At 37.2% G+C, this 25,215-nt stretch overlaps 2 protein-coding genes across 4 annotated transcripts in view; one reads left to right on the top strand and one right to left on the bottom strand.

Moving 5' to 3' along the window:
* Mrps24 (mitochondrial ribosomal protein S24) overlaps positions 1-25,215 on the top strand; it is a 114,368-nt gene that overhangs the window by 58,694 nt on the left and 30,459 nt on the right. The window contains exon 2 of the mRNA XM_070314937.1: positions 6,520-6,621. Within this exon, the coding sequence (XP_070171038.1) occupies positions 6,520-6,621 (102 nt within the window). The remainder of the gene's footprint in view (positions 1-6,519; positions 6,622-25,215) is intronic.
* The window catches only part of Tsp26a (Tetraspanin 26A), a 99,836-nt gene that overhangs the window by 48,789 nt on the left and 25,832 nt on the right, over positions 1-25,215 (bottom strand). The gene's annotated exons all lie outside the window — the stretch shown is intronic.

Raw genomic sequence — 25,215 nt, 5'->3', positions numbered from 1 at the left:
ATTAAATCTAGGAATGTCATCTTGGGGAAAAAGAATACGTGACATGTGAATATTTTTTTATAGCTGCACTTGATAACTTTGCCATCATACTATGTAATCAACGTCGGCACGATCGACATATTTTTATCGCGTGACAAAATTCTCCACACAAATTTATTTCTATATAAATAAAAAAAAAAAAAAAAAATTATAATTATATATTATATGTTTTTGGTAGAACTGCTTAAAAGATAACACACCTCCGATTTTATCGCTATTTAAAAATTTCACAATTTTAATGCTTTCTCTCAGATATTGTAAAGTAATATTAGAAAAAGTGAAGTTTGTGTGTACGTTGTATTTGTTGTAGAGCAGACCTGGAAAAAGTGTTTGTTTACATTTACAAGATAGGTAATCATGGATACTTTGTCAATAATGTGTTTCATCTATTTCTCGCAGTTCGTTAACAGCTTTCAACGCGCAGCTACACGAATTTGTCTTGAAAAATATTATTTATTGAATGCGAAGGACGCTCAACGACAACTGTTTATGACATTTACGCGTAAACGGGGGAGGGGCGGAGCATCTTTCCCTGTTCGATAAAATCGGAGGTACGTTACCTTTCGTGCAGTTTTACTATATTTTTAAAAATATATTATGTGCGATAGATCTTTTTTGAGCGATAAGTGACAGATAAACCAATAACGCTGCACCGTATGCGGGGATTTCGCCAGTCGGTACACATCCTTTAATGTCAACATTCCTTCAGACTTATGTTACTCGAATACGGAATGATTTATCGGTCGTGTATCGGGAAAAGCATCGTTTTCTTTCGTTGTCGTAAAGGCGAGCGCGAGTCAAGTTCGCGGAAGAGGTTCCGGCCGGGATGACACGGCCACTGTCATTAGCAGATAAATAAAGGTAGTAAATAATTTCCCGCCGGGCGGAAAAAGAGATTTTATTCACCAGGAGCTCTCTCCCTCCTTTCCGAACTTCCTACTTTAAGTGCCGACTTAAAGTCTCGTCGCGCTTCGGAAACTTTCGATCACGATGCGCTGCAATTATCGGAAAGACTTTGAATTTATTGTCGATGAGGAATGGATCGTCGTAAGTTGGTGGTATTTTTCTTTAATATTGGAATCTCCTTCTCCCCTTCTTCTCTGTCAAGAATTACAAAGTGAAGGCTTGATACGCCAAACATTTAATAGAATTAAAAAAAAATTAAATATAAATTATTAGTTATATAAGTTCACGCGCGTATCTTTTATTGGCGAAACGAAATAAAATATTTATTTGTTTATTATTATTTATTGCTTGTTTCAACAGCAAACTCAATAACGTTTTTTGACGACTTTGAAATTTTCTTCCCAATTACAATTACAATGCAGGAGTATATTGCAAATAATATCGTATCCGCGACATACAATTTGGTTAGTTTGGTTCTTTCAAAATCGATGAAACGCTGTAAAGGGCGACACCCGATAATCGGAAATATTTCCCGTTATTTCCCTCAGGTAAGATCGAAACATATGCAAGTCGTATTACCATTCCACGCGTCATCGTCCCGCGGATACGTGCCCGGAAAGTATATACGCTACACTTTTCGCAGACAGATAGTTACATACATGCGGATGGAACGATCGAACGCGCAAAAAGTCCGTGTGAGATCCGCGAAGACAGAAATTGTCGGGATTTACATTCCAGATTCGAGGCATATTCGAGCGTGAAGGTACCGAAAATTAATGGTTCGTTGAATTTATAGCCGAGTTTGGTACATCCGTGCCTGTCGAGCTTATCTTGTAACGCCGCGTTTAACGATTTCTCCCCTCGTCCTCCTTGCACGAAGACACACGCGTCATTAATCTTTAACAATTGGAGAAGTTTCAACGCAACAATGGTCTAATATAATTTCCTTTGAAAAGATTTGACAAAGTCAATCTTAAAATAATAAAAACATTTCACTGCAAATATACTTGTAATGAATTTTTATTCATCAGTTATATGTGTATGTTTATTTATACAATCTCGTAATATTTTATTTCGTCTTGTCAAATTTGTAAAAATTTGCTTACATTACTGGGGACTACACGTAAAATTTTATGGTCTCTTTTTTTTTTATATACATATATATATATATATATTCAGATATTTTTCTTATATCATATATCATTTTAAATCTCTATCGTATACGTATAATTAATATTTTCATTGAAAAAAAATTTCCTAAAGACTCCAATCCTTTAAGCAATTTGTGTCGAAAAATATATCTCTTTTCAAAAAAAAAATCTCTATCAAAATTGTCGGCAAGTTATTAGTTGAAAGATTGTCACTTTCAGGCACTATTACTCTTTTCAATTTGAGCATGGTTAACCAAGTTGATCGTGACCAAGTCGAGCGTTAACGTTGACCGAGGCGCAAAGCATTTCGCAATCGTCCCCGAGTCTTCGCCCTTGTTCGCGACTTTCGTGGATTAGCAGGGCGCTTGAATGCCGGCGAATGCGCGCCATCGGGAACAATGAGCGAGCGGATTAACGGGTTTTGAAGCGCGGAGCCATCGTGGCTTCTCGTGTTTTCTCGTGTTGGAAAGCGACGAAGCGGGCTGTGTAGAGTAATTAACACGACATCGTCGCCGGTGCGAATAGTTCACCTAACACCGGCTACTATACTCCACGATGACGACGACCTTGCGTCGCGTAATGCACCCCTACGTTTGTGTACATGCACATACACACTCGCATGCGCTCGTACGCGGTTTCCAATGTTACAATGCGCGCTATTTCGCTGTAATCGGCAAGCGACCGAACCATGGAAGTCTATACGGAATCGCTTCGACATGCGGCGCCTTTCTCTCGTTTTTGCTTTTCCTTTTTCCGACGCCATTTACTCGGGAACGAAAATGTCCGAAAAACTCGACCGAGCTCGTAAATTGTATTTCGATGTGATCGATACGAGATATTTCATGCATGACCGATGCGAATAATACCTTGTATTATGACGAGAATGATGAGACGCAATCTCGCTTAATGCGATTTTGTAGCCGCTCGGCGAATGTGATATACGAGCGGATCATAGTTTGCAATTATCGCGTATTGTGTGGCGATTCAATTTATAAGATGGCTTCGGTTCATCAAGGAACACATATCCGCAAAATGCGTCTAAATATTTTAGTATACTTACATTAGTATAAAATTGGCGTGTCGCGACGCTACCGCGTCGCTTGATATAAATTTATTTTTGTCATTTATTTTTTAATTTTGATACAAAACATTTTTTCTTAAATTTTAAGAAATTTTTTCCTCATTTATTGACGTGTCTCTCATTTGTATATATAAAATTTTAATTAAATACTTTTTATATACTACATAATACTATGATGACAGTAGTGTTATTTTAATAAATCTCGAATAAATATCGAATAAATCTCTTAAAAAAATCTTATTGGGTTTTTTTTTAGAATCATCATAAAGTAGGAATTTACTTCTGTTTGGCGAGGGTGAAAAAATTAATGAACGCAATGGTCCTGACGAACTGGCTTAGAAATAATGGCATCAGGATGCTGCGGAATAATTTAATGGGACGCCATACCGTCGAACAATTCACTTGTGTAATTTGTTAATCTCATAAAATGCATATGTAACCAATGTATATAACATAACTATTATCTAATTAGTTGCGGCACATGTCGTCTTGATATAAATTGTCGAGATATTGATTTAGAAACAATAACAATCAATTCATAATCTTCTCGCTGTTGTAAAGTAAAAAAACAATTCTAGACGATTATATACAAAAGTTTAAATCAATACTTGAAGTGGTACATACATAAGACATATTTTGATTAGAAGATTTAAAGGTATAGAATTATTTTTACTCTTGAAATACATAAAAAGATTAATTTATTTTTATTTTCGTTACATTTTACAAGAAAATGGAATATATATATTATCTCGTGCATTAAAATATTCGTGTAAAAAAGAAATTTGTTTATTGTAATTTTTAAATTGCTCAATGCATCGTTTTTAAATAGATAATATATAATAAGATCAAATCACACAGACAAAATTGATTATTAAACATAAATGTAAAATCATAATTTTTATTTTCTTATACCAGTGCGTTAAAATGTGCAATAACATGTCGCTTCATATCGATGGATGATAAAACGTTGAATTTGTCAATCATTTTCACGGGGTAGCGTGGATTTGATACGTGTTTATAAGTGGCGAAGACAGCCGCTCGGCAAACGACCAAAGTGGAATTAACCAACACTCGCTAGCACTATTCGAGAGCGAGAATGTACCGGGTTCTAATTAACACGACATTGCTGTTACGCCCACTCGATCTGTACGACACGAGGACACGTTGTAAAATTTGCGATGCCGCATTTCAACAGCATCTCCTATAGCATTAATGCAAGATAGGATACCGTAATGACACAATTATGTGCGCTCTCGTCGATAAAAATAAATCTCTAATTCGAACTACTAATTTAATCTCAAAACTACGAACCGTATAATTTCAACTTGATGGATTCGAGAATCGATATATTGAAAATTTTCATGAATAAAGATCTAAAGATCGAATGATCGAAAACGCAATATTGGTTATTGCCGTTTTAATGAACGGCTTAAATTATTATATTAGATTGTTGTGTTTTATATTATCTGAATTTGTCAGAGTTCAAGGAATACAATATCTTACAATGTTCATAAAATTAATAAAAAAATTATATATAATAATAACTCTCCTCCACCTAGATTTAGAGACATTCTAAAAAATGAGAAAATTTTCTCTTTATTTCCAGTTTTATTTAACTGCCTCTTTAAAAATTACAAATGTATATATTCCATTCGATATAAATAAAGTATTCAATTCTTGACATAATTAGGATTTTTATATCAAAGTTGATTGGAATTATACTTTTTTCAATTTAATTAACAGAGAATATAATTTACCCATAAGGCAAACTTTTACACGACGAGGAGAAAAATGCGAAAAAATATATCCTTGAATTCTTTATTTATTTACACAGTCTCCTTGAAATTACTATAGAAATTTGGCACGCTTTACAAACATCCGTGTACTTTCGGTCATCGATTCTCTCTCGGATCATCCTGCTATTATCGAGCTCCTCCGGTTTTCCGGCACGCAGCAACGAGATACGACGGGGGCATAATAAATTTCGCGCAAAGTATAATGGAACGGTGCACTAAGTCGCGATATCGGACTCGCTCGCGGCTAACGACGTAAAAATAGAAACTGAGTACGGTCCGGCAAAGCTCTCTCGCTTCGCAAAAGGAGCAACGCGAGAGGGTCGACGCGTCGGCGTCGCCGCGCACTCGTAAAGCGGCCAGATATGCGAGGAACCACTAACTTAATGATTTATGTCGCGCATGCAACGTCGCCCGCCATTCCGAATCTTATGTTATACGACCACCGCGTCGCGTTACATGCACGTATCTACCATATATATATACATGTGTATATATGTATGTATGTACGTACATCCCATCCTCCCCTCACGGATTATCCCCCGCTGACCTAACTGAAACTTATCGTTACCGTGCGATAAGAAGGGAACGGCCAACTTCGTGCTAGCTAACCCGTCTACCCGCGAACTTTGCCGGAAGATCGTCGTCGAGTTCCAGCTGTTACCGGAAAATACGACACGAGCGACAGAATTCGACGGAACAAATTTCGGGAAATTTCTACAACGTTTGTCCGCGAATATTTCTTTGTGTAAATATAATAATCGTGTTGTATATTTCTTTCTGGATATAATCAAAAGAATATAATCGAAGAAAGATAGAGGGAGGGTAACTTCTACGCGGAAAGATTAGATATAAGGATGGAAAATCTGAATCGAAGAATATTATTTAAATTGACAAGTGATTTATTGATTATATCGATGCGATGAAACTTTCATGAGGTTAATTACTCTGCTGCTTACATTATTCCTAACCGCGGACATAAACTCTTAGTGGTTTGTCGTGCAAAGTTTCCGCGTGAGAGAAATCGTGTAACAGCGCGCGCGTATCCGATAGCGGACGTTGTTACACGGTAACGGCATTGCTCTTAATGGAAGTCCCACATTGGCGGTCTTTGATGTACCGCCCACGTATAATATATATATATGTCCACGTGCGGAAACTGTGGACTTAATTTTCCTCGCGAGCCTAATGTGATTCAGCGTAACATCGTTGAATTCAATTGTTGAAAATTATGCGCGAATCTCTCAGACAAGATTGTTTTCTGTATATATGTCACTTTAAATGGCTATTAAAGTACAGACAATCTACTTTATTTTTAATTCTAAATAGAGGAATATTATTTAAAATTATCTGAATTATTTAAATATTTGAATCGACTAATTCTTAATTATATGTATTAATTGTTCAATTCAAATATTTAAATAATTCAAATAACTTTAAATAATATTCCTCTATTTAGAATTAAATATATACGTAGTTTTCAACCGTTTAATAGTCTTCATTTTTATCGAAAAATAATTTAAAAGCTACTTCGTAAAATCTGTTACAGAAATCAACGACGCACCTTCAACGAGAAATTTACGCCTCGTATAAACAACACCTCGCAGCTCATGATGGAAAGCGTTGCTCGACAAATAAAGTTCGACGAACGGTAAGTACCTTGCTTATTCTTCTTGCTTTATCATCGTTCCATCCAACACTTTGCAGCCGGCATATGGCTAACGAGATGTGTGGCAATAGCGGTACACTATAATCGGACAATCTGAAAGCGGCCAGTAGCGGATTGACTATCGCCAATTAAATTATCCGACTCATTCCCCGCAGGACCCGAGAAAACTCTCTTTCTTTTTCGGTAAAGAGTTCGTTAATTCTATTTCCAGCGAAACAGCAACGGTTGCACGCCGTAACGCTATAACGTTGCCCGTATTTCCGCTCTATTCATTCATCGTTCCTCTAGGTTGCCCCCAATCCGCACTTCGTTATTCACAAACGGTTGGCGCAGGAAGCCTCCGGTATATTTTTTCCCTCATATCCCCACCCGGTAAATAAATAACGGAGCAACGGATTGCAAATATCTGTTCGACTGTCGGATGTGAAATATTGCCGGAATTTGCATCGTAAACTCGGTTATCCCGTTGGCTCTTCCGTGCACACACAGCGGAAAACCTGAAATCCCTCCTCAAATAAAGGAGCGAACCTTAAGCGGGAAGAAAAACGAGAGAAATCGCGGACAAATTTTACGCGAACGTATGTATCCCTCTGTCAACGGCGCATTGACAGGAAAGGGGGAATGGGAGCACGTCCGTGATTTCTGATTTTGAAAATAGAGAGGGATTAACGCACTCGTACGTGTTTAAGTATTTTCGCGTTGTATTCCGCGGGAGACTGAATAAGGTTTTGAAATAGTGTCGAGTGGTAGCGTTGCATGTAGGTTAAGCCGATTGGGAATTAAGTGGAGTTACATTACGGTCCTCACCTCTTATTGTTAGGTTGAATATCCAATTCGCGGCCGAGTAGACGCCTCACCTGTGTGATTTGGATTATGAGAATCTTCTTAAAGCCTTGAATAGGCCATAGGCTCCCAATCGCGCGTGCGGAATAAACGGGAATGGAAATGTAGGAGGAAAGAAGGATCGGGATGAATTCGCTCCTTCGATGCTTCCATCGCGGCATCTCGTCTTGGAATGATTGTCATATGACGTTTCGTATCGAAGCAAAATGATGCTCATTAAACTCTAATCGAAGTTATCTGGAGGTCTGAATTATTCTATATGTTTTTTATCGACAAAAATTTTATTTCTGAAATGTTTTCGATCTAGTGAAATTACGAATACATGGATTTTAACGAATACATCATGAATAATTCGCGAATCAAACATTTCCTTAGTGAAAATGTTGAGAGAGATTTATCATAAATTTTTATTATTTTTAGTATATAATTTTTACGAATCTTTGTGTGATAAAAGCCTTTGAAATTATTATATATTAAGAGTTTGCTCTATTTCCCTTGTTTGCACCTTTAAAATCCAATCTTGAAAAGCCTTTTAAAATTCAATGCACTTCATGCAAATAAGGATTACTTACCGTACACCAAGTATGCAGGATAATAATACACGTGATCATCGATAGACAAACTTACCTGAAAAAAAAATGAAAATAATAGATAAGTATGTTAACATGACAATTTATCTTGCAAATAGTCTTGTATAATAATAATCTTCAAATTACAAATATGTTAAAGTTTATTTGAAATTAAATAAAAAATATATAAATCTATTCTTAACGCAAGTGAGAAAGATCAACATTGTTCTCAAAAAATTTTCAATTTTTACTGATATGTTTTAGTAACTATTTCTCAAAATACACTATCTGTTAAAGTATAAAACTCAATTGGATAAAACTCAAATAAACAATGTTTTATTCGATCGCGCGCGCGCGCGCGATATTATCCATTCATATAGCACAAAATTTATTTTTTGGAAAAAAAGAATCTTTATCTCTGTCAATTTGATTCTTCGATGTTTAAGGCCGGAAGAAAACCGATTTTAAAACGGCTAAGCGATATTTGTAGATAAAAAGTTAGAAAAAAATAGATATCTCATATATTTTTAACTTTTTCAAATTGTTTAACACGCCGGAAAAAAAAAATAAATTTAAATGCAAACCGCGGCTAAATGCGGTATTTTATAATTCTCAAGGTATATAAACTTGAGAAACTTTTGTTCGGATTATCATAGTTTTCGGATTACAGAAGTCGCACTGTATTTTTATTAACGTCGCGAGCATCTGCGACGTACACGGCTAATGCATATGTGGGCCTGTTTTTTTTTTTTTTTTGCCGGAAACGTCCCGCGTCGCGACATGTTAACCCTTTGTACCCGGATTATACTTTTCTGCCGCTTGACGGTCAGCTTGGGATTAATTTTTATTTCGAATACTAGTCGAGCAAATAGCAAAGAAGATCAAAGTATGGTGGCAAAAGATGACTGTTCTCCGGTAAAAATTCATTCTACTGTGAAGGAATGAATCATTTAATATTAGATACGATTCAAAGAAATCTCGCAAAGAAATTCAAATTATAAAGAAGGAGGTACTTCAGAGGAGATGCAACTTTTTAATCATCGTGCCTGTCTGCTAATTATGACGAAGCAAGACTTTGACCATCGGCCATTATTTTATAATTACTTTCTTGCACAGAAAAATTCCGCGAAAATAATTTTCCTCCAACACTTTTTTTCAAAAAGCTCTTTCAGACGGCGCTATTTATCGATTTTCATCGCGTCCGCCATTACAGCGAGTTGCAAAATATAAAGGGTCACGTTGCACATGATTAAAATATAATATAAATGCGAAGTGAATTTACACGCGTATTTAGAAGGGTCTTTCGCGAGATTTTTTGATATCGTGCAAAACACACGTCTGGAAATATTTGTACAAATATTCCGTCAGCCATGCACGCGACGATAACATGGACTGCGACCTAAAAAGATTCTTTTTCTGTGTGAAAAGGTCATAACATTTTTTTGTAGTTTACGTATTTTTATATTCTTTCTTTATAGGCTCGCAAACTTAATCATGCTTCAAAGAAGAAATTTCGTTTTTGCAAAGAAAAGATCATATTAACGAACAGTTTATCGTTTATATAGAAAACTAACAACTGAAATACTTGCAAAACAATTAGAGTGTTATAGAATTATTAAAGTAATTAAAGTGGTGCGCGAGTACACGATATTAACATATTGCGTTATTCTGACGACCGTAGCCGTCATGGTTGGTAGTCGCCTCACATCTCGCGATGACTATATCCACGTGTATTATTATATGTATTTATATAAGACTCTATAATTGGCGTAAAACTTAAAAAAATATCCATATGTATAAATATTAATCTTGTCATATATAAATATTAATCTTGTTAATCTAAATCGCGAAATGCTAAAAATCTCAGATATGCTATTATGGTGCAAAAAAGTTGTAAGGAAAAAATTATTAGAATTGAAGATTACAAAAGAAAAAAAGGGAGAGAGAGAGAAAAGCTTACATCGTTACAGTGACAGCTTCGCGATTATTCACAATGTTTTCGGATCGCGGAATTTTTTATCAGTTATAATCGCTCTTCAATTTACTTTTCGCAAACAGACGTTCTTTGATACGAGACGGAAGCGAAGCGCTGGTTGCTGGATTACTGCGACCCGACAAGCTCGTCGCAGCATCCGACTGTGATATTACATTTTTCGCGAAATTCACCATAATACCCTGACATAACGACATACAACTTACAATACATAAAATACGTAAAATTGCGTCAGGCAGGATGGCGGAAATCGCTTCGCATAAAGAGACGTATACACACAGGCTTCTTTCTAATTCTCAATCTATCGGGAGGAAACTACAAGTATATAACTTGCAGATAAGAAAGAAAAAGTTGAAAACAAAATGCACTTATATATTCTCTATTTTTATAGTTAAAATTATTTAAGTTAAATGATAATAGACTAATCATTAATCGATTCTACTTCTCTCTTTTTTTTTTTTTTATAAAGATAAGAGAGAAATAAAATTGGAAACGACGTGTACCCGGGCTGCGCGTTCTGTGCTTACGTACGAAATCCGTGTGAACAGAATATATACGCTCCCTTTCTCAATTAGTCTCTTCAGTTTATCGCGAGGACAGATAGTAAAGCCACCCCGGTTTTCCAACGGCCGATCTTAGATGCAGCTGCAACTGCAGAGCGCGTACGCCGGCGCGGCCACCTCGAACGCGAAAACTTCTGTTTCCGCAATAGAGGAACAGGGAGCGAGAGCAAGAGAGAGAGAGAGAGAGAGAGAGAGAGAGAGAGAGAGAGAGAGAGTTATTTCCATTTAAAGTGGGCTTTACAAACTGGGTTGCAATAAACATAGCTCGGCAGAGTTGCCCCTGGCTGCCAAGTAGCCAGGTTGTGGCTGGTGCACCAACCAGGGGCCCCTCTGTCGCTTCTCCCTCGTCGCGTCGACAACCCTCTTTCCCTTCCGGTCTCTTTTCTCCCCGACAGCTCGGTTGCAACTTTAATACTGACACGAGGGAGTACGTTAAAGCTCCCGCCGTTCGCAACTTAAGTAAACACGCATGCATGCACGCATGCACGCACGCACGCATCCACGCGACATCGGCGCTTGCATCCTGCCATGCCGTAGTAACGCAAACGAGAATTAACGACGACGGCACACTCGCGTTGTATCATAGAAATTTGAAATAATACGGCCGTGCGCGACAATCTCATTAATTTATCGAGTTGCAGATATATTTTTCGCGGAAATCATATCTTTCTTCAAATTCACTAAAAGAAACGGCAGGATGTGAAAAATGGGGTTTACGCAGTGTTACGTATATTAAGAGAAGCGTTAACGCTCTCCTTTTTTTTTTTTTTTTTTTTTATGTCATTTAGCTAGTGCAGGGCGGCGGGTATAACCAATTTATTCGATAATCTATAATAATCTCTAAATTTGGAGGGAAGTGGTTATTGCGCTATGAACTCTCGGCAGAGCGTCGCGTGCGACAGCCCCACGTGATAAAGGGAGGCCGGCGGCGACGCGTACGTCAAATTCTTTATTTCTATAGCCGCGCGGCGATAAAAGAGGGACGAATGGGTGCTCGATTTAAGCGCGTCAAAGGACGAGGATTGATCGTTTTCCGTTGATATATCTTGCGTGTCTTTCTCTCTCTCCCGCGAACTTTTCACCGAGCGATACTTGTGCGGATTTGCATGTTCAGATGTCATCCTCCTGCTCTCTCCCTCCTCCGAATATCGCACTCTCACGCCGCGAAAAAAAAAAACCCCCCCGAGTAACAACGTAGCGCGTTATTTTAAGCGGATGTGTACCCTAATACAATATGCGCTCGTGCATCTTTCATGAAACGCGTGACACGCTCGAACGACTTTATTCGTCTCGTGCACACTGCGCCACGACGTGTACACGTGAGAGAATATCTTTGAGCTACTCTGCTACAATTTATTCTGTCGGGCCGTTAAATAATCCATATACAAGGCGTTTCTTAATCTTGGAAAAGCGATTTTATTTTCGCAATGGATAATTCTGAGAAGGGCGAAGTTTAGTTTTGAAACTTATACGAATCTTTCTGCTAATCCCAAGTGATGAATCTATTTTCGAAATATTTGGGTTCGTTTCGAGAAATGTAGAGTTTTCTGCGATATTAAATATTATATGTATCGAGAGATAAATGTATTTTCGACGTTTATGAATCGATTTTATTGGCGTCTGTATTTTTTTTTTCAATCATTATCCGATTAGCCATAAATTTTTGCACACACATGATAATGTTTATTTATGTGAAAATATAAAAGGAACTTGCGATTTAACACATCTAGAAATTACCGCGTATAAACCGCGCGATTATATCGGTCAGATAAGTAAATATTTATGACCAGTACACGTTTCTTTTTTTGCTTATCTATGAAAGCACAAAAACTTCTATAGACCTCGAGCTCGGATTCTATGTCCATTTGCGAATGCATTCTTCCTAGCACTCTTCTCCGGATTGCACGTCTGTATCTTGCTATTCACTCTCACGTAATCTAATTGGCCAGGTTGTCCTCTCGCTAGCTATGCAGCTAGACGGGCTATGTAATAGTATAAAAGTAACGTTCTCTCCCTCTCCCCGAGGAATCGGGAGTCTCTTAGCTATCAATAATTTAAGTTTTGTGACAGTCGCAATAATTCATGAGATGCGAAATGCGCTGCGCCCAACGTATGACGCTTAAGTCCTTTCCCTCGTGTGCAAGTCATAGTCCATGCAATTCGAAACTTGTAACGGCTGGATGCATAGGGAAATTGTATTGCTTTGCTAGTTGACGCGACGGAAGGGAAGAGCAAACGACCGACGATATGGACGGCTTTTGCGTGGATTGGTTTGCAGCATCATGCTTATGCATGATGAGTGATAAGTTTGTTTAACTTTTCTCTTAAAATTCTTTTTAATCCTCAATTGTGTTTTTACTAAAATTAGAAATGCTCAACGAGTGGCGGGGGATGAATAACATATTACAGTTTATCTTTAGATAGTTCGATATCTCATTAATAGAAGAAATTAGCTTCAAATTTTTTCGCGGAAGAATTTATCATTGAAAAATAATGGAACAGAAAAGAGGGTGGATATCTTGAATATTCAATATTGAGTATTTTGAAAAAATTTATCGTAAATTTTATTGATTTCCAATTAAATGAGATATTAAGATATCATTAATCATAATTGAAGATTTGTCTTAAGCTAGTGGTTTCCATATTATTTTATCGCCCACAATATTTGGCACATGCATGACTAATTTATTGAAAAAACATTCATGTACGTTTGGTTTGAGAGTTAGTGCAGTATTAATATTATTAACCAATTCTGATCAAAGGCTGATTAATGTGTCAAAAGCATGTGTAGCTCGCGCTATGCGCATTACGCGTGCTGCACGAAACAAAGCATAATTTAATTTCGAATAAAAATAGTTGTGCGAGAATATGGTGTTAAAAGAGAAGATGCAACGCGCGTAGACAAATTATTATTATTATTAAATATTTTAATTCGATAAATGTGTCGCTGCGGTCGAACGTTGCTTTACGCTTTATAATTAGCTGCGTCCGGCGATGCTTAAAAAGCATGTCGCGAGAAAGCCCTTGTTAATTACCGCGTGTTCCATGAATTAAAGGAAAAGGACACGCGAAATTCTTGCTACCGTTGAAAGGAGAAACGTCAATCGCGTTAGTCTTAATTTATAGAAAATTTAAAGAAAAAATGCGGCGGATGTATAATATAAGGTATTCAAAAATAGGAGAATTGTGTCAAAAATTTTTTGTTGTGTGTATGAGAGAGAAAGAGAGAGAGAGAGAGAGAGAGAGAGAGAGAAACACAATAAGATCGAACATTAATACATCTGTAATATTATCGTAGATAATTATTGAAAGGAATCATATAGCTAAAAAAATGTTCAGGGTGATACGTTATTTTCAATTGAAACTGTGGCGTATTTAAATGCGACGACGGGAAGACTTTTAATTTCATCAGACATGCGGCGCCTGCTCCGTGCAGTGCGCCACGATGCGCCATAAATCTCTCTTACACCCGACGCATAAGTAATGCCGCCGCTATCGTATTTACGTAATTATCCGCTCTCGGTTCTCTCGCCCCCGCGTGTTAGTTTTATCGCGTCCTGCCCGACCGTAATGCCTGATTATGTTTTAACGTGCCAGATCCTTCGAGTCGCGGCGCTATTTCTTTCGCGGTGAGCCACGGGGGAGAAATTTCGCGTCGATGCCTGGAAAAAATGGGGAGGAGTGCAAGGGGGAAGAACGTTGAGGGGTGGCAAGCAGTTCCCATCGGAAATTTTTAATACTTGAAAGCGCCGGTGTCTGTCGTAAACCACCGCTCAGACTGGCGTGAAACTTGAATAGAGGACGATTGACACTACGTCTCCGGACGGAGTGCACCGTAAAAGGGCCTCGGATGTGCATTCGGGAACGCGTCTTCGTACGCTCCAAGTTTGGATGAGTGCCCGAGTGCTTTGCTAGCTAGCAGGTTTTCTTCGGTAAACTTTTAAGTGCCGGTCTACGGGATGACGTACAAAATTGCAGAGCGCCGGCCGGAATTTTACGACTCGGACTTTTCATTTCATAGATGCAATTCGAGCCGTATAAGCTCGAGTAAGGTAACGCAATTTTAAATTTTGCGTAGATACTGGTGCGTTTGAAAAACCATTAATTTGATTGTCAAATACGAGTAATTTGGATCATTCAAACAATATGAATTTGAGATAAAATATAGATAGCTGAATACAATATATTTATGTACTTGGCGCATTATGCTTCGTAGATTATGATACTCAAGTAACCAAGTATATTAACAATATTAGTTTAGTTCCCTAACTAGCTAAGCTTCGTACATCTATTGTAGCGAGAAAACGAAGCATTTTCAGATATAAATTCATGGTTCCTCCGATGCTTTCGATTCGCAAAACTCGGCCGCTCGCGGGATTTGTTGTATCCTTCTGGGACACATTCCGCTATACATGGGTGACCCGTATAGCAGCGATAAAACGGTCACGATTATTGCGAACTCGTCGCACGCGCGAGTTATAATTCAAACGTACGTGCGAGCTTGGCGGAGCATAGCGCGCGCGAGAATCGAACAAGCTACGAAAGCCGTCAAGGCGATTCCGTCCCCGAAACACCGGCAGAATGTGGTTCATGGGAGAGAAAGACGCGGTCGATATCGGCTGATTTTCAGCTTCGCAATCCTCGCTTCGCCTCGCGAAAGGGGTTCGACGAGTCGCGACACATACGGGGTGAGCCGCGACCCGTAAAATTGCACGTTTCCGCGCAAATGCGCGCCGGATATTTTTGTTTCGTCGCCAGGTAGAGCAAGCACAAAGAATAGTGATGGAACGATCGATGACGCGACTCTCTCTCTCCTTTTTTTTTCATTATTTTCTCGTTATTTTGTATACAAATTTCAATCTCTGACAATTATCTATATTGAAAAATAATCTATATATTAAAAATAAAATTTCTCTTAAAACATATACATATATATTCTGAATTTTTCGAGTTTCTGTTTTAAAAAAGTGGCTTTACTTTCTTTATTTTACTTTTTTGAATAAGTAATATCCCATTTTCAATAAGAAAATCACAATTGTAGATATTTTTGCTAATAAATATAGAAAATGTCTCTCTCGAGCACGCGCGCGATAGATTTATTTAATATTCTTCGAAGAATCTTCTTCGCGAGTTTGCAATCATCGCAACAAAGCGCGATAGTGTTTCACAATCCGAAAAACTGCACTTTCCACTTGACTATATACCGACTATTTTTTTTTCTTGCGCGATAACGTGAAATTCTTATACACGCGTGCAATAGCGCCTGGAAAAATAGGAAGAAGTTGCACGATTGTTTCAAGGAAACTGGATTTTAGAAAGATTTCGCGCGAAGAAAAAAATAATGTAATAGACAAAAGTGCATTCGCGTTCTCTAAGAAATGGATACTTACTCTTGGTACTTTAGAAAAATCAAATGCTCGCGTTAAAAAGTTGACAAATGAAAAATTCAAGATTTTGTTGATATAAATTTATTATATTTTGTATTACATTTAGATAATTAATATTTCACTATTAATATCTATTAACATATTATTTGCAACTTATTTTATATATTAATAATAATTTTTGGTTTTAATTATCTATATTATATGTGTCAAAAAAATGTAACAAAATATAATCAAAATTAATCATATATATTTGTATATAAAATAAATTTTATTTTATTTTATTCTTTTCTACTATATACATTACATACATTATGTGCATTATATACATTATAAATTATATTATACTTTTTTCGTATATATTTATTTATGCGTTTGAATGCTTATTCTGTTTTCTTTATTTATGCATCGCGCTTTATATATATTGTCTCTTTGTATGTTTGCTTTGGATAATTTTGCATTTTACCTTTCGGAATAGATGATAAACGATTGCCGTTTTGTAGCAGAGACTAACAATTGTCGAAAGTAATTCAAGCGCACGGTAACTACTATTGTCACAGAAGAAAATCGTCCTGTGGGAATCGCAATGCGCATTAAGCGATTACCGCGGTATATTTCATTGCGAAATTAACCTCGTAGTGGTATTTCATCGCTTTGATGAAGGAAAAAAAGCCCAGACGAGCGTATCCTCTTTAATAAAAAGGGAACAATATTGTGCGGTGGCGAATAAACTTTTAAGTACACTTTTTTTCGTAGGGATTGTCAGCATATTTTTGCAGTTATTGCCATAGGAATTCTTTCGTTATATCTCCTTTGCTATGAAATCGATTCGTAAAACTTGCTCATTTGATACGTTTAATTATCGAAATATCTATGCAAAGATATTATACATGGAACTTCCCCTCTTCGGATGGGCCATTGCTTGCCATATAGTATAATGATCGTACAATAATAGAAGAGAGATACAAGCGTAGTGCGAGAAAGGCTCTAGATAGCGATAAAATATGAGCAGCGGAAGCTATAGAGTAGTCTTCGTGGTTCTGCAAATATTTCCTCCCTCTTTGCGTGTTCTCATCTCTCCTTTTTTTCTCTTTCTCTCTTTTTTTCTCTTCTCGGTCATTTTCTCTCTTTCTCGCCTTTGTCGTTCAAACCCGTGAAAAAAACGAGGGAAGGAACCAATACCGATATCGATATGCCGCAGATGCCATAGCGCGTTTTCCGATATTAACTGATTAAACATTTATCGTGAATTTTAAAAGGCTGCGGGAAGATAGTCGCCGTTACCGTTGACGCATTTTTGCTCTCTCGGTCTTTTTTCGTGTAATAACTTCATAAGCAGAGGGCGAGAAAGTCAAGCAGGGCAACTCGATGAGACGACTTAATTAAAAAAGCATGAGGTTGCTGCGCGCAGATTATCAGCCGAAATAGATTCGCGTATTAAAATATAAGCTGTTTATGCGAACGCTTTTTAATTCCTGCTCGTTGCAGCATCTTCTCATGGGAATGTTGCGATGTTAATTAGTTGTAATGAAGTGAACCTAATTGCGTTGCATTGAGCCGCTATCGCCCTCTTATCTTTGCCTTATTCTTTTTATTGTGTTTGAAAGGCTCTTTAAAAGATCTCTTTAAAGTGCATTATTTACATAAGTGTAAATATGCACGTGTCGTGTTTGCACATGTAAATGTTTAATTTTTAATATGAATTAAATAATATTGTTTACAAAATTTAATTATTATATATTTTATCCATCCAATAATATATTTTTAAGGGAAAAATTCATTAAAAATTTTTTTTCGAATAATATTATTATTAGATTCTTGTCGAAAAACGCGAGTTCACATGTATATTAATAATTTCGCAACAAAGAGAATATTAATTTCGTTCGTCGTACGCCACATTATATGGAAATGTCTTCGTTGAAAAGTAGCGCAAAAATTGCACATTAGATAAAAATTAATTGTACGATTTTTTTACGGAAAAAAGCTCAAAATGTTAACGGAAAATTTTTATTACGCTGCGCAAATTGCCATGTAGCGAGCGCTCGGAAGTCCTGTAAGTTGATAATAGCTCTGGAAACAATAGCCTTTTGTATCATGAGCAAATCCTCTTATTAAAAGCCACGCTTGCTCTACAAGAGTCGAGGAACCAAATAGTAACAAACATTCGGTCTCGAGCCTTAAATATAGAAAGTAAATGATATTTGACATGACACTATATAAAACCCACAAACGGATAGAACACATTTACCTTTACACTCTGTTGCAAGTCTCTTAAAGTCTTAAATTAAAAAAAAAAAATTTTCGTTCGTAGTTTCCATACGTAATACATCTTTTCGTCTGTCTATAGTTCTTCCATTTTTTTATCGACTTGTTGAAACTTTAAGATCTTTGAAATAAATCAAAACTTTGTATGCAATTGTACAACCAGAGAAATCACGCCATCGTTTCCCGACCGCCTACACCGACAATATTAACTTTAGAAATACCCAGTGGAGTCCGATTGTGGATAGTTAAAGAGCCATTACTTCCGGCCGCGCGCTGCAGTTCCATGTTTCCGGTGCGCTTTTACGACGAGGGTCGTGCGTTAAAAAATAGAAAAAATAAAATAAAATAAAATTCGCGAGGTAATCTCCGCTTCCGTGCTCGTAAAAGAATCCGGAGTGTTGGCCTGACTGATGGACGATCGTGAAGTACCGTCGGTTGAGCGAAGGGTCAAACGAAAACACACGGAAGAGACCGGGCAGCCGAGCCCGGTGTCGCGCTGTCAGTTTTCGTGCCGGCGAAACTAACCGCGGATTGATCGCCGGCGAACCACACGAGATTGATCGCGCCGTGTGTTTCTTGCGTTTATACAACGGCAACATGGATTGCATGCGAGAACTACGTTGACGTTGACTCTCTCTCGTTTTGAGTGGAACTTTGAATTACGTCCATATCTTCTACGGTCACATTGCTCCCTATTTAAATTCGCGGAGAAACAGAGTTTCGCTATTGCAGCGAAATCGTCACTGCCTTAACTGCTCTAACGGTGAAGTTAATTCGTTATTGAAGTAAGATTCTTCGCGGTTATATTATAATTAACGAATAAAATATGTTCATAATAAATTTTTTTGCCATCTATATAATAATCGATAAACTTTGCAGGGCAGCAATAAATATGCATTGCGCCAAATCTTTTTCTCCGTGTAGAATATCTATCTCTCTCTCCCCCTCATCTTATTTCTCTTTAAATAATTTCAAGACAATAGTAATTTCATACAGTATAACGATCAAACGATGTATATGATATTATGATATAGAGAGAGCGGAGAGCATGGTATTATTATCGCGATATATAATAATACCTATTGCACCCTCTCCTCACATTCAGACGTGCATTCGGGTGCAGCAACTGGCTGGCAATGGCAAGATAACAAGATATGTGTCTCGAATCGCTAATGATGTAAGTCCAAACTTGGCAAAGTGCATCGAGACGAAGGTTATGGGGGTGTTGATATAGCGGAAGTGCGAGGGGGAAGGGAAGATGATATTGACTCTCCGTTCTGGCGAAATCCCGATGTGGATAAACTTTGATACGCGATTGTATCGAGCGACTAATTAAATTCCGAAACCGAAGCGGATCGTGCGAGGTTTAACCTGATCCGATGGTTGATCGCATATTTCGCGGTCTGCATAATTTTATATCGGATGAGAAAAATTCGAGCGAGCGAAATAATTTTAACTGCGAGCGAACGGCTCGCAGAAGCGACGACAAATTTCAGGGTAGGAGGAAAAGAACGGCGAAATATCGCGGCTAGCTTGATAAGGGTCCGCGATTAATTCCACGTTGAAAATTAATTGCGGGTCGACACTCCCGCGTGGCAGGTACGATATAGATACGTGCCCATTGTGTGTAGCGAGACGCGATGATATCGCCATTTATCGGGGCGTCCAGCTATCTGCTGCGCCAAGTTTCGCTGCGTCACTGCGTTGATAAAAGGAGCGGGGGCAATCGCGCTAATTTTTGCGCGCGCGAAAGAAAAATCTTTCCTAGGGTAAAAGCGGCCGCTTACGTATGCAACTTTAAAGAAGGATTTTTCTCGTATGCTGCCCGACGTAATTTCGCGCGTTTGCATTATTTAAAGGGGATACTTACATATGTGGTGCTAAGAATAATGGGATATATTATCATTATTCATTTGAGATAGAAATTGAAGCAAAAGGGAGAATTAGAAAAATTTTAATCTACTAATTTATTTATGATATTTTCACATAGTGGACAATTATTTTTTTAATTATTATATTGGTGTAAATTCAAACATATTTTATATCGCGCATTAATTTTTTCGCCGATATGTAATTTACCATTATTATTTCCGGAGTGAAAAGAGCGAAATAACATACGAATCGCTGTGGAGCAAATAAGTTAAAGTTAAATAATGGAATATTGTTACATATTGATTCATTTATTAAAATGAATTAGAAATATGAGGAATAGAATATTCGGAACGAAATTATATTTTATAGAGTTAATTAATAATTATTTAACATAAAGTAATATTTCAGAGCGACAAAACAAATCGGCTGGCACATGATCTCGATATTTGTTTACATTGCGTAGTATTCATACAGACAATAGTACGATCCGCTTTGTGTATTGTTCCTCGAAACACGCAATTATTCTCTATAAATAATTAGCGATTATATTAATCCATGTACGACTAGTTAAACTTCGCGATTAAGAATTCGTAGATGCATCTCTTAAGGCGACAGCTATTTATCGAAACAAATATTTTGCGCGATTTATTCATTCGGTGTAAAAATTGAAACGATAAGAAATGAGAATTATAAATTGCCATTTCGTTACATATTTATAAGCGATAATTGTTTTCTTTACGATTTGTACATTTTTTGTATTCTAATACATTATGCCTTGCGATTAAAACAATCGATTGAATGATTCAAATAAGCCGTCGTATGTATCAATCATTTATTAATAATTAATGCATTGAACAAAATATTTAGTATTTATCGTGTATATTATACATTATATAATATACACGATTTGTTTTATAATTAAGAGAATATTTTCGCAATGGTGAGATGCATCGATTGGCGTTCGATGCACGTTTCCTGGAGTATATTTATATTGCACCATCTGTGAAATAAGCTAATGTGTTTTCTCCGAAACAAAATGTTTGCTTATATGTTTATATAAATTTCTCTACATACTGCTAAATTAAAAGATGTACTTACATTATATTTATTATGATTTTACAATTTTATTGATTTGCGATTTTTTCAGTAATATTACCAACATTTTTGTATAGATCGTCATTATTAGCTTATTTTTTATATATTTTTCTCTATAATAATATTGTATAAAAATATGATTTCCCGATGAAAGTTTAATTCTTTAAGATAAGAAGTGCTATTGGTATTTGAAGCGCAATTTTTTGCTCTTCGACATTGTCGATGGTGGCAAAAGAACCAACTCTCTCCACAAGTCCGTTTAAATTTCCAATTAAGATTCCTGTCCATTCCGAGCGGAAAAAAGCGTGTCGTTGTCGAGACGACGTAAGAACGCGCGCGTGTTCGCGGGAATTCAAGGCGGAAAAGAGCGACAAAAGAACCCGCGACATTAGCCGGAACGTTCGTCGAGTTATTTCTCTAACGAGCTTGAAAGACAATAGGGGTTATAGTTCTTCTGTAATCCGAATTGTCGAAGCGTCTCGTGTCACCCTCTCAAAGGCCTTTCACGCATGCCTTCGTAATTAGCAGCTTGCGAGAGAAAATGGTTGGCTGGTTGCAGGCAACCTTCGCCAGGGATTTTCTCCTTCCTTCGCGCGACGGAACAGATCCCTTCAAAGGAAGTGGAAACGATTGGCGATGAACTTGTGGTGATGTCAGAGTGAGATGAAAATGGAAGACAGCTTTCAGAAATCTCTCATTCTTTTTTAAGATACTTAACGCTCAGTATCTTGCAAATCTCGTAAAACTTTTATTACATACAATGTCATTATACGACTATATTCAAAAAAAATATTTGTTTCTGTACGATCTTAGTTTTTTTTTTTTTTTTTTTTTTTGCGGTAAGCAGTAACGATACAACGAAAGGATCAACGCGCGTAATATCATTGTTTTGAAAATACGCTGATCTTTGTCGCAATAATTTCGATGCGGTAACTTTTAGTAATTACACATCGGATCATGCATCGCGTATGTTATTTAAAAATATATATAATATAAAGTCGTTAAGTTTGCTCGGTAGAAGTTTCGGAAGGCTAGACTCGCTTTTCGCCTACTCTAACTCATTGCAACAACATTCGTTGAACTCTCGTGTTACGGCGAGACATTCGATGAGAGAGCGAAGATATCGAAAGTATCGAATTGCTCGATGATGAAAGATATATTGTCAAAACGTTACAATATTGAGAATCAATCCTTACAAAAAAATAATACAATAACATATATGTATACAGTCGACAGTATCCATTTTTCAAATTATTTCTGAACATTCTTAAAACACTTGATGGAATTGATTATTTTCTAATATATAGTTGTATTCGATCGATCATGCCAACCGGTTTCGCACATCTTCTAATTGGCGCCGCGTTACTGGAAAACTACAAGATTTATGCGCGCTTCTCCTTTCCCTCTCCCGAGCTTAATAACCGCAGACGCGAAGAAGGAAATTGATGGAAGTGAGAGTAAAAGCGTGCAATTACGGCGATGGCGGGTAAAATAATAATCGCTCCCCGACGCGGCGGGGAGAAATACGAGTACTGTCCAATATGCTTAAAGCCAAACAATAAAGGGAAAGGAAAAGCGGTGAAGACATAAATATGTCTTTCAAAATCGAAATTAATTTATTAATTAAAAAATAGAGGAAACATAAAGGATATATTTTTTATTGATAATACAATTTTTAATTAATCAAAGAATACATCTGCAAAATTTATTCGAGTATAGCAAACGAGCATACATATACACATACGCATACACTGTACGTAACATTGATTGATCTTCCCTGATTAATTTTCGCCGTTTTCATTCACAATTGTTAAGCAATCAGTCCTCATTGAGTCTTTTTATTAGCACCCGAAATGTTGGCGCAATGTGCGCCAATAAAGGATTCTTTTCATATATTCTCGTGAAAAGCTTTTCCCAAAGCCGCGGAAACAATGATCTATTGTCTGTACGCCGATACGTAAAAAGAGCGAGCAAAAAGCATGAGCATTGGATATATACGGTGTTCCATCAATATTGGACATTTCGACAAAAGAGCGAATCGTTTTAATATTAAACACGCAATTTTTCAAATTAAATAATAATAAAATATCTTTGCGATTTACTATTCGCAAGGCAACCTCATATTAAATTCCTATTATATAAAAAAAGATAAAGTCCCATTGAAGTTAATTAAAAATCAAGATTTTGTGATTAATTTACATGTGAATTCAAATCACCGAGATTTTTTCTCAAAAATCTTAAGAAAACACGTTTAAAATATGTTTTACAATGAAAAAATTATATATATTGTATTTCTAATAAATAATATGCAGTTTTATAAAGAAGCTACGAAATTCTATGTAATTTATTTCATTAATCTAACTTGCACATGTTTTTGTATATATTTTATATAACTTAATTAGAGAGTAATTATATATATATATATATATGTCTTAAACATAATCTCAGTAACATTTAATTTGTAAGCTGTGATTGTTCAATTTTTTTAACCATTTTCGTTAGGCCGGATCATTGATGTTTTTGTTGAATAAAACCGATCGTAAATTGATTCAAGTATTTGCCATTAAAACATCTTCCGGTGAGCATGGGCTACCCTGTATAAACTATCGATCAGAAATCGAGGGAAAATGAAAGTTCGGTCCGGCGAGATGGGGAGAGAAGGAGCAGAAGGGGGAGGGGTCCAGAGGACGAGCACAGGCTCTGCAGAGAAGATAAAATAATTTCCGGAACGTCGGAATGCGGAGGGTTCCAATGGAAGTGGCGTCCTGATCGAAATCCGGGACGAGAGAGGACAATTATTGACGCAGACTAATTTCACGAATCGAGCAACGCGGCACTGGCAAAAATAAAAGAGAGAAAGAGCAAGAGAAGAAGATAAAGTGAAAAGATCCTGAAGAGAATGGTGGCTATCCCGTCGATTCTCGCGGGGGATGATTAATCGAGGGAGATCCGCGTGTCGTTTTTTCGGATCGGCGATTTTAAAGCGGTCGAAAACGATTATTTCAAAAATATATTTTTTTTGCCGAAATTATATTCTCTCGTTGCACCGTTTTATGTATTCACAATCCTTTCATTCGTGCAGTGCATAGTAAGGCCCATTAAACATTTTGCTTTTCTAGGACATGTCTTTTTTTTTTTTTGAGATATTAAAAGTTCTTACATTTTCTGAATTTGTTGTTTGAATGATTGGAAAAGGACTGCGGGAGGTGTCGTGATAAATTTACGAGAGAATTTCCATCGTGATTTGTCGTTTAACATTTTAAATACAATCTAATAGCTCAGACTTTGTATTTGGGTCACAACGGTATAAATTGATTTTTAAAAAGCTGAAGAATCGGAAAGCTCGATTTATTACGCTCATAGGAATGCCGATTTATACAGTCTAACCGACATGCTTCATCGTAAAACGCAGATGAACTCACGGATGAAACGGTAGCAGTTATTAATGCAATCGGATCAACGAGATCGGGACATCGTTTATATTCGCCGGTGAAATGCGTCGTACGGTGGAAAAATCGACGGGATAAGCCCGAGCTTACATTCTCTCGCACGATGTCGAGAAATCGCTATAGGTTCTCGGCGGAGACTTTCGCTAAGGATTCACTCGACGGGAATACGAACAGGAGATGGGTGTGAGGAAAAAAAGCTGCACAGACGACGGCGAGTCTACATAACCCTATCCCTAGCCAAGTGTCATTTTGACGACTGTCAACAGTGATCGTGATTTCACGAGGGTAACGTCTGCTTTTGCTCGCGTTCCGTACTGAAAACGGACGTGACAAGCAGTCGTGATATTCCGGAGATCCTGGCGCCTCGGGAAAATCCCGACGAGAGAAAGAGAGAGAGAGAGAGAGAGAGAGGGAGAGAAAAGGAGAAGGAAAGTATCCTGAGGTATATGGAAGATCGCGAGAAAAGAATTCTTGAGAACGTCTTTCGTTGCGTCCTCGCGCGCGAGAAATGCTGGCTTATGCCGTATTCCGTCCGGACAACGC

This window comes from Polyergus mexicanus, unplaced genomic scaffold, assembly GCF_030449975.1.
Source record: "Polyergus mexicanus isolate NDT 795.1 unplaced genomic scaffold, iyPolMexi1.0 SCAF_2, whole genome shotgun sequence".
NCBI classification, from domain to species: Eukaryota; Metazoa; Arthropoda; class Insecta; order Hymenoptera; family Formicidae; genus Polyergus; species Polyergus mexicanus.
This window is presented reverse-complemented; position numbering and strand designations above follow the sequence as displayed.